Source organism: Camelus dromedarius, chromosome 24 (assembly GCF_036321535.1).
Source record: "Camelus dromedarius isolate mCamDro1 chromosome 24, mCamDro1.pat, whole genome shotgun sequence".
Lineage (NCBI taxonomy): Eukaryota > Metazoa > Chordata > Mammalia > Artiodactyla > Camelidae > Camelus > Camelus dromedarius.
The window spans coordinates 8134403-8149902 of NC_087459.1; the positions used below are offsets into that span (position 1 = coordinate 8134403).

General features: G+C 52.0%; 1 protein-coding gene across 3 annotated transcripts in view; it reads right to left on the reverse strand.

The window, feature by feature from the left end:
- The window catches only part of IFT140 (intraflagellar transport 140), a 69506-nt gene that overhangs the window by 33942 nt on the left and 20064 nt on the right, over window positions 1–15500 (reverse strand). For 2 of the 3 annotated variants that reach the window (XM_031447479.2, XM_010992635.3), the window contains 8 exons: window positions 14430–14633; window positions 14223–14295; window positions 12210–12301; window positions 8813–8940; window positions 7185–7302; window positions 4859–4989; window positions 3173–3341; window positions 1847–1978 (listed from right to left, as the gene is read on the reverse strand). In XM_031447479.2, the coding sequence (XP_031303339.1) occupies window positions 1847–1978; window positions 3173–3341; window positions 4859–4989; window positions 7185–7302; window positions 8813–8940; window positions 12210–12301; window positions 14223–14295; window positions 14430–14633 (1047 nt within the window). The remainder of the gene's footprint in view (window positions 1–1846; window positions 1979–3172; window positions 3342–4858; window positions 4990–7184; window positions 7303–8812; window positions 8941–12209; window positions 12302–14222; window positions 14296–14429; window positions 14634–15500) is intronic. The other variant, XM_064478309.1, reaches the window with a different exon arrangement.

The window sequence follows — 15500 nt, forward strand, 5'->3', positions numbered from 1 at the left end:
GCCACTCCTCTCACATACTTAGACGTCAAATAAATAAGGCTCCCTCTGTTGCAAACACAGGTAAGTGAACTTCCTCTTGTTCTTCAAGTGTCAGGTGACAGACCATTCGTGTCGCCCTAGCAAGGAGCTGACCCCATGCCAGGCCCCCGACAAACCTCAGCCAAGGGGGCGAGCAAGGCGAGAGCCATCAGCGCACAGACAACTGGTGCTTAAAGTAAAGAAAAACACATCTTGGGAAAATGGCAAAGCTCAGGTAACAGGCAGCTGAGGAGCAGCACACATGCCCCTTCTGGGACAACAGCTCTGAGAGCCGAGGGGAGGACGAGGCACAGACGGTGGGAAACAAGCCCATGAGAAGGAACTTGAACACTTCCACTATGTTTCAAGTGTCAAATCAAAGAGGAATGAAAACGCAAAAAAGTACTAAATATGACTGAAATTCAGAAAAATGCTGGCCTGGTGGCACTAATCTATTTAGAGGAGGGGATTCAGAAAACTTTGCTGTTTTCTGACCTGAAGGCTGGTGATGCTGTCACGTGGTGGTCCGACTCGTGGTCTCGGGGTGGGCACACAGCACGAGGGCCCCAAACCAGCCAGAGACACATAGACCCATGCAGCTTGCCCCAGGACGGTCACAGAGCAAAGAGTAGACAACCTACCCTGGGCCTTCGCGCCAACCTTGTCAGTGGGTGACAACCCTGGGAGCCAAGAGACCTGTGTTTTGGGTTCTCACCAGACAGCTGATCACACAGGCAGGAGGCCTCCGCTCCTGGGCTGGCAGAGACGGCCAAGCTCAGACACACATCTGCCATCTCTGGGGGTCCTCTGGGGTCCACCCCCCCACCTTTGGCTACAAAAGTAACACTGGCTAATTGCAGAAAATACAAAGTTCCCATATAGGGTTGATTTTTAAGTCACCTTATGATAAAAGGCAAAAAAATTCAAGTGAAAATCTACACAGTTCAATCCTTCCCTCTGACATGACAGTAGAAATAGAAATGGGAGCGAAGATCACAGAGCTGATGGAGGGGAGGTGTCCGCAGATTTTCTGAGAATAAAAGCAGCATCAGCTGGTGTGTCCCCGATCCCGCAGGATGGAAGGTGTGAACGACAGGCTCCTCTGTGCACCTGTGAATCCACAGGTGGTGTGGGTGCCCAGCTGAGAACAGGTCACTTAGCCAGGGTTTCAGCTGGTCTGCACCGCGCTTGCCACCCCTCCACAGACACACGACCACACCAATCAGCAGAGCATTTCAGCGCCAGAGGGTGGCTGATTTCAGATCTAGAAGGGACCATGGAGACATGGAGACCAAGTCCCAGGGAGGCAAAGAACTCTCCAAAATAACCTTGTTGGGGTCCTATGTGCTGAAAATGACCCCATTCAATCAAAAGTTAAAGACCACACCTGTGTACGTAACATGCAAATATGTAGGTTAAGGACAGAAACCTCCTGAAAGATTGCCCGCCAGCCTTTCCCAGTGACCACCTCTGAGGGCTGGAACCACAGAGATTTACATCATCTTTGGTCTTTATTTGCAGTTTCTAAACTTCCTACAGTGAGTAAGAATATGTAATTTTTAAAAAGCAGCTAGAATAACAAAAAAAGACAGGAAAAGTGAGGGCAAGGCACTTTGGGGGGATGCTTGCAGGGAGCCCCTCACCAGCACTGCTACCCGTCATCCCGAGAGCAAAGCCTGCCTGCGACATCCCCACAGGAGACATCGGATCTGCTGGGATCTCAGGGGACAAATTAGGGCAGGCGGTTTGCCTTGTTTAATGAGAGCCCCCAGTGAGGGGGGCAGGGCACCCGAGAACACAGCTACACGCACATGCTGAGGGCTCCCACCTTTCTTGTGAAGTAATAGTGGGGCACTTGGAGTCCCAGGAGTGTCTGGAAGGCAGGAGGCCGGGGGAAGCTGTCTTGCAACAGGAAGCCGTGCTCCTCAGAGATGAAGAAGGATAAGACCAACACGTCTGCCTGCAGAGGGAGACGTGCCATCTGAGCTGGGCAGTAACTGTCCTGTTCTGTATCCAAGCCCGTTTTCATTGCCGGGACATTGATGAAAGTTGCTGAGAAAGCAGGAGTGAACCACTTGTCCACAGATAGCCTGCTTCCTCCTTAGGGCGCACGGTGGCCACATCAGGCCCGGCTGGGGTCTGATGCCCTCCTGGAGGATGCGCCTCGTTCAGCCTGAGAACAGCCAGACCCATCTCACTGATCTTGTGGTGGAGACCCGGGCTGGTGAATGAAACTCAAGCACTCCCACGTTTCAAGAGTTACGCCTTCAGCTGCTCTCCTCTGACATGGAGATTCTGTCTGTTGTTGGGGCCTAGGGAGGGTGCAACGGAGAGGCTGCAGCCCCTCTGCCCAGGAAATGCAGCAGAGGCTGAGGGGCGTGGAGCCTGTCCCTGCTGCGTGAGTTCCAACAGGGTCTCACCCTCTTTACAAAAGACCAGGGGAAGGACATGCCCTCACCATCCACTCATGGGTCCCCAGACCCCTGGATATCTCTCACCCCTCAGTGTTTCAGAACCAAGCCTGGATTTGCTTCTGAGAACCTCAGGGTGTGGAAGCCAACCGCTAGTAACCTCAGGGGCTCCAGACTCTTACGTCCTAGAGGGAAATTCCTTTGGCAGGGAGACAAGTCAAGCTTTAGGAGTGGCGGGGCTTGGCTGACTGACTGAGGACCTACATATAATCCCTCTCAGAACGAGGTGGGTTCAGAGAGACACATGCAGCCTCCGGGCTTTCCCAGGGATCTGTGGAAGTCCCACAAGACTTGAGACTTGAAAGAATCGGACTCTTGGCCCTATGAGGGGAGATGGGGCATCAGTTGGGGAGAGAGGCCCCCAGGGCCAGGAAGGGGGACGGTGAGGGCGGAGGGCAGGGACCAAGGCAAGGAGGCTGATTGTTTCAGGGAACAAATGTGGAGTTGGCCCCCATAGGACATGCTGACTTTGAGGGGTGAGTTCAGGTTACCTGTTTCGATCAAGAGCTCTCCCCAAGAGAGAAAATGGCACGTGAGCCCAGCAGGGAGACATCCCCAGGCACCCAGGGGTGGGCACTCACTTCCCTGGACCCTATTCCCTGCAGCTCCCCCATGAACCCCACTGGGAAGATGGGGTGCTGCTGTGACACTGCATCTAAGCATGATCGCGACAGTGCTGATACCGTGGGGCCTGCGCCGTCCTGGGCCGCGGACTTCCTGTCTGCGGGCTGTGGTGGGGAGCCTGGCACCTCCCACATGGCTTCGCACACGAACAGCGTGGGCTCGCTCTGGTCCCAGAAGTGGCTCATGGGAACCAGATCTGTCAGCCTCTCGTCTGCGAGGGCCTGGCTCCTGCAAGAGAAACACAAGTCCCTGTGCCTGGAAGGGCTGTGAACTCAGCCTTCATGACTGGCAGGTGGGTCTACAGGCAGAGTCTGTGAGGCAGCTGTCTGCCCTGGTTCTCTCAGACTAGACATGACTGCCGAACAGTTTGGCTGGAGAGAGCAGGCTTGATGCTGTAGCCCTGAGGCTCCGTGGGGGTCCTGATGCCCAGCAGTGGCCCTTCCCAGGCCCAGCAGGCGGATCTCATGGGGCCAGGGTGCCCAGCAGTCTGGCCAGTTCCCTCCCACCTCTAAAACTCCACGTTTCATGGCCCAGAACTAGATGTGGTACCACAGGGAGACAAAGGGGTCGGGCAGCACAGAAGGATCAGGTCTCAAAAGAGGGCAGGTGCCTGACGGAATACTGTGCGCCTCCTCTGACCGCCACCCGGAGAAGTGTGACAAGCCCAGATGAGCTCCATGTGTGGGGGTGGCTGGGCAGGAGCCCTGGACCTGACCCCCAGGATACCAGTAGCCCTCACAGGTGTCACCAAGTCCTACATGTCTTGCACCTGGACCAACAGGAAGACGGCAGGTAGATAGGTGTTCCCTGGTCTCCCTCACTGGCCTGGCCAAAGGTGTAGGTAGATACAAGGTTGTGACCTTGACAGAGAGTCACGGGGCGAGCATGAGTCTAGGAGACATTTTCAAAATGAGAATAACTGGGGATGAGAGTCACAGGTGGTGAGAGTTAAAGGAATGGTCAGTTCGAGGTTTTGGACCAGGTGACAAGGACAGGGCTCTGAGGATTGAGGCCAAGTTAGGGTCGATTTCAAGATAACAGCAAGAAACTCAAGGGGATGTCTGAAGACAGAGAAGTGGGGCTGAACTTGTGAGAAGGGGAGACAGCTGTTTTCCGGTGGGGCCACCAGCAGGTGTGCTTTTAAGCCACCAGGAGAAAGAAGGTTCTAGAGAAGATTCTAGGAGGGGGAGATCCTGTGGGCAAGGCTGGATGGGAAGGGGGCTGCAAAAGGAGCAAAGGGGGCAGGACATCAAAGGCAGGCCCTGCCCCGCCCCACCCCGCCCCACCCGGGCGGCCCCAGGGCTTCTCTGCACTCCATCAGTGGGGCAGTCTGAGCACTTAAACGCTACGTCTCCTTGGTGCACACGTAGTAGCTCAACTCCCTAAAGAAGGATCCCTGTGTTTTCAGAAAGAGTCTCTCCACCCAGACAGATGCCCTCCCTCCGGCTCTCTGCCCATGATGTGGGGCTGCCCTTGAGGACACCTGGGTCACACCCTTCAGAAGTTCAAGTTCCCAACTGATGACTCCAGAATCTCAGAGCCTGGAAAACAGAGACTAGAGACTCAACTCCACCCCGACTGCCCAGGGAGTTGGCTGGTTTAACCTCTGGTTTCCACCACTAGTAATCCCTGCGCTCTCCCGAGTGTGAAGAAAACTTAGGGACAAACTGCCTCGAAGCCAACAAGTTACTGAGTGTCAGTCTCAATGTTTTTCTCAACAAAATCCTCCCAAACCACCATCTTACTTCTTAGTCTCCTGCCCATTAAAGGGCAACATCTCTCTCTGATCAATCTGTCCCGTCTTGAAGTCAAGGATGGTCACCGTGTCCATTTCCACGTCGTAGAAGCAGATTCTGGAATCGGGGCTGTTGTCAGCCTGGGGAGGAGAGAGCTGGAGCTCGGGGACCGGCCCGCGGACACACCGCTGCCTGGGAGAGACACCGGCATCCTGCCCCTGGCCACTCCTGCGCCTCCCCCCAGTCGTAATCCAACCATCAGCTTACCTTCATCCCACTGAAACGGTTGTGCGAATACTACTTTATAGGTTCAGAAAACCGAGGACAAGTTCTCAGACTGTGGAGGTAGACCAGGACTTAGACAGCTGTTCTCAGGGTGGACCTGAGTGTGATGCCCTCCTACCTGGGGTGGGTGAACCCTGGGAACGGGGTGGGGGGACTGGGGTTCTGCCAAACCAAGTCTCTCACGGGTGAATAAAAGTAAATCAACGCCATAGGGAAGCTTCAGAAAAGCTGAGAAAAGGGAACCAATTTGGTTGTTGGGGCAAAGTGCCAAGAACTCAGGTAGGCTGTTAAAGCTTTACTCCCACAGATCGTGGATGCTAAAGGGATGTGCTTGCTTAAGAAAACAAAGGAAAGAAAATAAAAGTTGCTAATACCTTAGACAAAAGAAGATACTGCAAGCTTAAGAGCAGTGGAAGAAACCACAAACTAAAACTATCAACAGGTCAAATATAACAAAAAAGCGAGCTTCTAGTCATCACAGTTCCACAAGCAAAATGACAAACAAAGAAGCATCTGGGACACGAAAAACTGGCAGAGACTCAGTGTCCACCCCAGACCCCTACCCCCAGCTGCAAGAATAGGGGCTCCAACTGTCCTCCTCCTCCTGTTCCTTTAAGCACTGTGGCTAGACACGGTCTCTCCTCCCCAAAGCCCACTCCCCTGGGGAGTGCCAGTGAGGCCGGGGAGCTATTTTTCACTGTGAGACCCCTTATGCTTGCTGAACTTCCTCTTTGATTTTTTCTTTTACTAGGGCGAGCACTTCCTGACCCTGCTCTGAAAGTTGGGTTCCCCCAAACTGGCTCTGCTCTTGAGACTCAGGCCTCTGGAGACAGTGGTCACTGGGCACAGTTCCTGATTCTCAGCTGCGTCCACACCCAGCATGGTGGAAAAGGCCCTTCAAAGGACCGCCCAGGACCTCCTGTGCCACATCCTGGATGCCCTCCCCACTGCCAGTGAGCCCCAGGTCCCGGCCTGTGCACGTATATCTGGGCACTGTCCCAGCCACTGAAGTGATGAGTAGCCAGGACTGCCCGGTATACAGTGTCTGCCTGTCCCCTCACCATCAACCCGGCTACCCCAACCCCCTCGGCCTCCCCAGGTCCACCCTGCTCCTTGGGCTGGAGGACCCTCACCTCCAGCCAGACCTCCCTGCTGAGAACTGGACTCGTGTCTAAATACCCACTGGCCACCCCTTCAACGCCTTAAACCCAACAACTGAACTTTCATCCCCAAAAGGCTCCTCATCCAGTTCCCTTCCTGCCTCCCCCAGTCCAGCCCCTCGCCAGTATGGCTGCAAGGGGTCCCAAATGGTGCTTCTGCTGTGTGATGGCCCACTGACCACATGGCCTGCTCCTCGCCCCCTGTGAGGGACTGCTGACCTGAGTGAGGCCATGCTTCTGCCACGGGCTTACTCTCTGGTGCCTCAACAGGGCTGTGCCCCCACCCCTCACCCACCTGGCAAGTCCAGAGCTTGGCTCCACCTCCGCCTTCCCTGGAAGCCTCCAGAACGGCCTGATAGAGACTCCACCTGCTGCTGCCTTCCACCCCTGCACACTTGTTCTCCTGGCTCTCACCAGGGGTGTGAAAGTTCACTAGGACCAAGTCTGCTCATCCCCAGGGGAGGAGCCAAGCGCTATTTAACCCACCAGTTTGTGTCTACAGTGCCAGCAAAGTGTCTGGTACACGAGGGCGACCCTCTTGAATGCTGAGCGAGTGGGTGGGTGGGAGCGGGAACAGATTGCTGGGTGGGAAGGCACCAGCTCCTCCCACCCAGCCACCTGGCCACCGGCCTCCTTCATACCCATGATCTCCTAAGACTCAAGTCTCTCTAAGCAAGAGGCTTGAAGGTCCTTTCCACGGTCCTGTCACCCCTCGTGCCCAGAGAATTAAGTTGGGCGACGGAAAGAGGCAGAAAAGAGAAGAGGTGAGGGGCTCGGCAGAGCAGAAACCACTGCTTCTGATGAAACAGGAAGTGAAGGAAGGTGGGGAGGCAGAGGAGACCCAGGTGAGAGGGGAGGCTGGGGTAGAGGCCCTGAGGGGAGGGACCCACCTTGCTGAGGAGGATGCTGATCTTGCTGCCGCTGGCGTTGCCCCTGAGCGACGTCATGCCGCCCGTGCCTGGGACCAGCTCGGCCAGGCTCTTGCAGCTGCAGTGCGCCTTCGCCTCTCTGGGGGGAGGGATGCGGCCTCAGCGGGTGGCAGGTGGCAGGGCCCTTCTCCACCTGGAACCTGCGCCAACCGGACAGCTCCACTTGGGGTCCGGCTGCTCTCACCTCGCATACAGGAGACCCGGGAAACGAGCCGAGCTCACGACCCAGCGTGGGTTTTTTATTTAAAAATTTTTTTTGTCGAGGTTCAATTGACACATACGTTATGTTAGTTTCAGGTGTACAACTTAACAGTCTGACGTTTGAGTGGGTGAGTTTTAAAGTTCTGTTTTAATGAATAAGCATGAATATGTATTCTGGCCTCACACAGGAGTAGTTTATTTAAGAGCTGCGTCCTCCCGACAGCACGATCGGGCCAGGGCAGGGGATTCTGCTCCCCACACTTCGTTAGAGCTGTGCACTCTTCCACTGTGTGCATAAACTAACATTTATTTAACTAGTCCTCTGTTTAATAGTTTCTAGTTTGTTGCCGTTATAAACAACACTGGTATGTAGTGGTAGCTCATTGTGCGGTTTTTTTCTTTTCTTTTTTTTTTTAACTTTATTCACATTTCCTTACTTTTCCCCTAGTGTCCTCTTTCTGTCTCAAGCCTCTGTCCAGGCCCCTCGTGACATTTAACTGTCTTGTCTCCCTGGGCTCCTCTGGGCTGGGGGACTGATTCTTGGACTCCAGGCTCATCTTGTGTGTTTCCTGCCTCAGTCCCACTATCAGTCCCAGAATCATTTCTCAAAAGAGACTGGGTCCTTTTACTGGAGGACTTAGAGACCCCAATCTAGGCACGGGGAGTGCTTGCTGCTCTTGGGGTGTCATCGCCCCCAGACACCCTCAGCTGATACAGCGAGGATGTGTTTTGTGTACTAACTGGTGTGTATACACATATCCATGATATCTTTATGTGCATCCATCTGCATCTACATGTGGCTAAACACGGCCTCAGACTCCAGTCTCCACCATTAGAACAGGGGTCCCTCCAGGCTCCGCCCCTGCTGACCTGGAACCTCTCGCCCAACAGTGAGAAGCCCCGCTCCCACGGCAGTCACTGGACGGCAATGTGGGAACCACTCCCTGAGCCCTGTGGGGACTGACTTCATCAACAGAGCGTGTGCCAAGAGCAGTGACCCAGGCAGCACTGGGTCCCCAGGGAGGCAGTGTCACAAGTTTGTGACTTCGTGGGTTGTCGTGTCACCATCTGCACTCCAACCTGAGATCCCCTAACCTAATAGATTTTTTAAACTTGCAGACACTAAGGCTCACTTTGTGCTGTAAAGCTCTACAGGTTGTGACAGATGCTCTGTGTCATGTGTCCATCACACAGTGATGCCGCTCCCTTCCCCACCACACAAAGATTAAGAATCTAAACCAAGACTTGAGGTATTTCAAAAAAGTAAGTGGCACATTAATGTTGAAATGAGCACATAAACAGTTTGCTGCCTCCTCTCCATTTTCTACCCACCACATGGTCTGACTAGTTTAAAAAATGTAATACTTTTATTTGGACAAAGACTGTACCTTCGGGAAAGATCAAAGCTTTTAAAGTGAGCCAAGTCTGTCCCTACAACCAGGAAATTTCCACAGATGTCAAAGAAGCATGGGTTTCCCTCCATCTTGGAGAACAGCAGGAGTTGTTTCACAGTCCCCTGAGGAAACAGAAGAAGCAGGGAATTCAGGGGAGCATTATTTAGAGGGCCCTGCACTCTGCTAGATTCCCACACCACACGGGGAAGACAGGGCCCTGCCCTTGGAGGATCCCTGGTTCTGACAGTCAGACAGAGAGACAGCAGGCAGGTGAATAAGCAGGTACCCACATGACTCCACCTGAGCAAGTGTAGACAAGTGATGGACAGGATGCTAAAACAAAAACTACCAAGGGCAGTGAGATGGGGAATTCCATCCACTTGTGTTGGTTCCAAAGGGCTGCCTGAGAGGTCTTATATTAACTTCCCTGATAAAACGGACTTTGCTGCTTGCGTGTCTAAGTGGTCACCTTTCGGGGAGGCCATGAGTGGAAGGGATGGTGATCACATTACAGGTACGTTCCACCTGTGAAAACTCACTGAGCTGTATGCATGACATGCCCGCTTTCCTGTGTGTACATCATGCTTCAATAAATGCTTGAGAAATGGGTCTTGTCTAGGGGGCAATACACAAACTGAGACTGGGGAGAAGGAAACAGTGATCTGGAGAGCCGAGCCTGGCATTGCAGGAAGGAACGCATGGGGGCCGAGGGGCGTGCACTGAGGTGGGCAGTAAGCAGAGGCCACGTCAGGCGTCAGTGCAGGCCAGGTAAAGGGTCAGATTTTGTTCTACGTGAAGCTGGACGACTGGAGGGTTTTGAGCCACAAGTGATTTCAAATCATTTATGTTTCAAAGTGTCGCCCCCACCTCAGCTCCCACGTCTCTGTGGGTCACTGTGTTAGACAGCAGGAAGCACGGGAAAGAGCGGAGCTCTGCGCTCCCCCTGGAAGGCAGCCTGAAGAGAACTTCAAAGTGCACGACGGCTGTCTCACTGCCACACACACCAGCAACAACTGCAGTTTGCTTGTCCCGGCCGCATGAGCAGGGAGAAAGGTCTGGAGACACACTCCAGCTTTCCAATCGAAGGAGCGTTGCTAACTGATTCCTTACACAGGCTGCCTTTTTTCACTAGTTACAATGGACACATATTCCTTTAGTTAAAAATTAACAAAAAAGATTCAACTTCAGGTCATCTGCAGTCAGATGCTCCTCATTCCCCTCCGTGGTTCCTATCAGGCCTCTTGCTCCTTCCCAGCAGGCTTCTTATTCTTTCCTAGTATGCCTTTTGCCCCTTCCCAGAAAGCTGTTGACCCTTCCCAGCAGGCTTTTTACTTTTCCAGTAGCCTTTCACTCCTTTCCAGCAGGCTCCTTGCCCCTTCCCAGCATGCTGTTCACTCCGTCCCACTATGCCTTTCACTTCCTCCCAGCAGGCCTTTGGCTCTTTCCCAGTATTCCTTTCCCTCCTTCCCAACGTGCCTTTCGTCCTTTCCTACTATGCATTTTGCCCCTTCCCAGCAGGATTTCCACTTTCCCAGAATGCCTTTTGCTCCTTCCCAGCAGGCCTTTCATTCCTTCCCAGTATCCTGTCCACCCCTTCCCAAAGGTCCATTCTTTCTTTCCCACTATGCCTTTCCCTCCTTCCCAGCAGAACTTTCACTCCCTCCCAGCATGATCTTCATTCTTTCCCACTATGCCTGTATGACCGTTCCCAGCAGGCCTTTCATTCTTTCCCACAATGTCCTTTTGCACCTTCCCAGCAAGCCGTTCACCCCTCCCCAACATGCCTTTCACTTCCTCTCAGGCCCTTCTTTCCCAGTATGCCTTTCACCCTTTCCCAGCAGGCCTTTCATTCAATCCCAGCATGCCTTTCACCCCTTCCCAGCAGGCTGTTTCCCCTCCCTGCATGCCTTCCACCCTCCAGCTCTCAAGTCATTCTGATAACTCAGCTGCTTCCTTCATCTGTCATAAAGAGGGCCTCTCCCCACCTTGGCTTTGTGTCCACAGCTGATGCCCCTACTCAACTATCAGCAGCATGCAAGGGAATCTTTTTTTGGCTGATGTCCTGCCAGGGCCATCCCTCCTTTCCTCCAGCCTCTCCCCTTCCCCTCTGACCTTGAACAGGCCAGGGAATCTCACGAGGCCCCAGCTCTCTCCGCCTGCACTTTCCCCTAGGAGGTGCATGGGGCTACAGGTTGTTTCCCATGCATGGTCCAGTCTCTAGTCCAGTGCCTACCCCTGTGAAACTTCCCATCCCCCTCCCACTTTAGTGTGCTCCTTTACTAGAAGTTCCTTCAAAAATTGCTGAATGGAGGAGTGGAGGAGCAGCATGTGAGGCACAAGGACATGGATGTGGCAGCCCTGGGAAATCAAACACTGGATCCTAGGAAAGAACTCAGCTGGACAAAGCAGTCACGCTGAGAGCCAAACCCAGTGCCATGACAGGTGTTCTCGACTTTGACACAGAACACTGTTGCATGTACTGGGTTGAATGGTAGCCCCTGAAAGATACGTACACCTGGATATGAATGTCACCTTATTTGGAAAAAGGGTCTTTGCAGATGTAATTAAGTTAAGGATCTCAAAAGGAAACAATTCTAGATCAGTGTGGACCCTAAATTCAAGGACAAATGCCTTATAAGACACAGAAGACACAGACACAGGAGAAGGCCATGTAAAGATGGAGGAAGAGACTGGAGTGATATGTCTACAGGCTAAGGAATGCCAAGGATTGCCAGCAATGCCAGAAGCTGGAAGAGACACAGGACGAATTCTCCCTCAGCCTCAGAAGGAGCCAACCCTCCCACACCTAGCTTTTGGACTTCTGGTCTCCTGGACTATAAGGAAAATAAATTTCTATTATTTTAAGCCACTCAGTTTGTGGTCATTTGTTATGGCAGGCTAGGAAACTAAGACACCATGTCAGCCCTGGGGTCTCCATACCACCAGAAGGGAACAGAATGGTGTGTTAGAGTCCTGTCATCTTGGAGGCATGCACTGCTCCCAGCCTGGCCTCAACCCCAGGCACGAGCAGGGAGGGGCCTGCCCAAAGACATTATGTCCTGAACTGATGGCCCCTCAGCTCTGAAGATGCACATTAAGCACAGCAAATATTTCCTCCCACATCACAACCCCATGTACTCAAGGTCCAGCAATGTAGGCCTTTTCACTGCAAAAGGTCATTGGCTCACTTCCCAATTTCTGGTCATGATAGTTGTAGGTGGAGCAGCTATCTGAGAATCCATCTTTACCACCAACTACCCAGTGGGGAGAATCTGATCTGGCTGGGTGAAGTCATTAAGCAGGCTCTGGCTTGATTCAGAGATGGCATTTTAAACTCCACTCTAATTGTCTTTAGTGTCACATGCCACACACTCTAGAGGAGGAAATTTACCTGCCAGGTTCGAACTTGAACTCGGTTTGGCTCCACTGTATAAATGCTCTCTTTGTGCATGGCTAACACGGGTGACTCACACAGGAAGGTACCTAAAACAAAAGATAACACTCATGACAGCAGCAGCTAGTCTTGCCTTAGTTCCTCAGAGTTTAAGAAACATTCTCACACTAAAATTAGCACTATTTAGAGAGAACTATTGATGAGAGAGACTGGAGTCTAGAAGAAAAGATCCACAACGAAGGATACAGTGAGACGGAGAAAAGGGGCAGAACTGTGGTTTAATCAAGAAGTGTTCTCCCATGTGTTCCCTAATTTTCCTTGGCCCCCGTGATCGCTTTGTGAGAGGTGTGTTTGCTTCAGCTAGCATATGAGGAAAGTGAGATGCAGTGAACTGCCCAGGGCCATGGCTGGCAGGGGCTCCCTGGTGTGGACACTCAGTGCTGGGCTCCCTGCCCGGCCCCACTCAGTCCTGGTGTCTCTTCTTCTCTCCCATCAAGCAGCTGGTGTTTCCAATAGCACAGCATCTGTGACAGCATAGGTGCTTAAGCATCTGCTTATCATCTGTGGAACTCTGGAGGCCACACGCTCTAGTCTCTGGTTCTAGACAAGCTCTCATCTAGTTAGGAAGATGATGACACAGACAAAACAGAAAATATCTAAGCACCTGCTGTGCTATCCTCTCGGGAGGGTAAGTTCATCCTTGCCCCTCAGAGGTCTATAGTAGAAGAGAGGTGGAGGTGTGAATTATCAGCACAACACAGGGTAGGGTGGGAAAGGTGTTACAAGAGAACTTTAGGCAACGAAATGTTAGAGGGGGAAATAAGTGAGGGAATAATATAAGGGAGAGAGGTAATGACCATTGAAAAAACACCCCCAGGGAGGTGTGAGGTGTCCAAACACGCGGGGTGATCGCCCTTGGGACAGTGCAGTGACAAGTCCCCCCGTGAGGTGAGAGGGCTGAGGGCAGGGTGGGTGAAGGTACGAATTATGCGGAAGGAGAGCTAGCTGAGGAGCACATCCTGACGGTCACTTTGATGGGCTGGAGGACATTCCCCAAACAGATCAGGTCCTAATCCTAGAAACCTATGAATACTAGTTGATAAGTGGACAAAGATGTTAAGGTCTTGAGATGGTGAGATTATCTTGGATTATGCAGGTGGGCCCTAAATGAAATCACAAGGGTCTCTGTAAGAGGGAGGTAGATTGTTAGACAGGGATAATGTGACAGTTGAAGGCAGAGACTGGCGGGATGTGACCCTAAGCCAAGGATTGCTGGCAGCCACCAAAAGCTGTAATAAGCAAGGAGCAGGGTCTTCCCTGGAGCCTCCGAAGCCCTGCCAACACCTCAGTTTTGGCCATTGAAATGGATTCTGGACATCTGGCTTCGAGAACAGTGAGAGAATAGCTTTCCTAAATGGCCACCCATTTGTGGTCATTGTTACAGCAGCCCCGTAACTCATCCAGGCTTGTGCTAAAGAGCAGAAGATAAAGGCAGCTCAGTGAATCACAGAGTTGGAGAGATGGATGGTACGGGTGAGCATCCCTGAAGATCTACCCTGAAATTTGCAGACAGAGGCTGGCCTGGTTGGAGACACCACAGGCCTGGTGGCTGAGCATGCTCTGGGAAGTTCAGATGTCAGGCGTGAGGCACCCCATACCTGGAAAGCACTGTGTTGTTCACACCCATGCCGCCTTACTTCTGAGCTGTGTGATGGCCCTAGAGCCTAGGAGGGCTGCTGGCCCCAGGTTGGGTTGCATTTCTCAGCCCCCTTGACTGGCTTCTGTCGGGAGGCCTGGGAGGCCCCAGAGGCACCAAGCCAGAGCAGCAGCACTGGCTCTGGACACGCAGGCCACGAGACCCGGACACCAGGCACAAGAACTGAGATGGGGGTCTCCCTATGGCCCTGTGCCAGCCCACCCCACAGGCACCAGCACCTCCCCCCAAATTAGATGGTGAGAAAATAAAGCAGGTGCTATGAGTCCCTTCTGTGGGGGTGACAGGATTTGCACCTGCACTTCGTAACGTGGCTCCGGAAGGCTCAAAGATCATCACTTGTTTTCCATTCCAGACGGCAACTGCATCCTAAAAAGAACCATGGAAATTAAAATGCAGCCTGCCATTTGGGCCTGACCGTCCCGAATGACCCTAACAACTGGCCAGGTCTTCTGTCTGCATCAAAGACCCCCGGCCAAGCCCACAGGTCAGCCTGCACTTGCCTTGGTGGTGAATACTCCACTGATGTGCATGTCTGTGCGCAGGCTGTGCACCGCCCCCGTGGACAGAAAGGACACGCTGAGTAAGCTCGGGGAAACCTGCACCACGGCCACCTGCTGGTGGAAGTGCGAGCACATGGCCTGCTCACTGAGGATCACCACGGAGCTGACGCTTTTCACTGCTAGAAGGTTCTTCCTGGAGCCCCACTGCATACCATGTTGGAGAGGCAGAAGCCACAGTGTGAACAGACAGGAAGAGGGTGTCGTTAGGGCGACATTATCAATACAAGGATCATAAACCATCTACCAAGCACTATTTCTTCTTGTTTAAAAATGACTTAAAATTTTTATAAATGTAAAATGTGTAACTTGTAGAAAAGCTTTAAAATGCCGACACCCAGAGTTAAGATTCTACCTGTACGGTTATTCTAGCTCGTGGCTGTCCTGACTGGTTGAGCACATCTTAGAGTTTAGTTTTCTGATGTTTACATAGGAGTGTTTATTTTTTATAAATGGAAAGCAAACTTACACACTGTATTAAACTCCCCAGCTTCCCTCTGGTAATGTCAAATGTCAGTTTCACAACTTCATAGTAAACTTCCAAATCTATACAAATCCATTTCTGGATTTTCTGATTTATTCCACCGATAAGTTTATCCACTCCTGAGTAAGCATACACTGTTAACGGCTGCAGCTTTGAGGTACATTCTGGTGTAAGATACAGAAATGTTCCATTTCTTTTTTTGTTTTGTTTTGAATGTTCCATTTCTTTTAAAAATTCTTTCTTGGCCATTTGCTCTCCCAGAGAAGTTTAGAATTACTGCATTGAATTCCCCTAGGAGGGGAAATCATTATTTTTACTGGCTATACATGTAATTTGTAGTATATTTATTTGGAAAGAAATAACACTTTCATAAGGTGGAGGCTTCTCTTTGAGGTTTGTGGTACATCTCACCATTGACTCAGTTTTTTTTAATGTCCTTTAGGAAGGCTAGTGTGGCTCTTACTATTATTTAAAATGGCACCCCTGTCACTACCAGTGAGGTTACGTGTTTTCCATGTATTTTACTTACT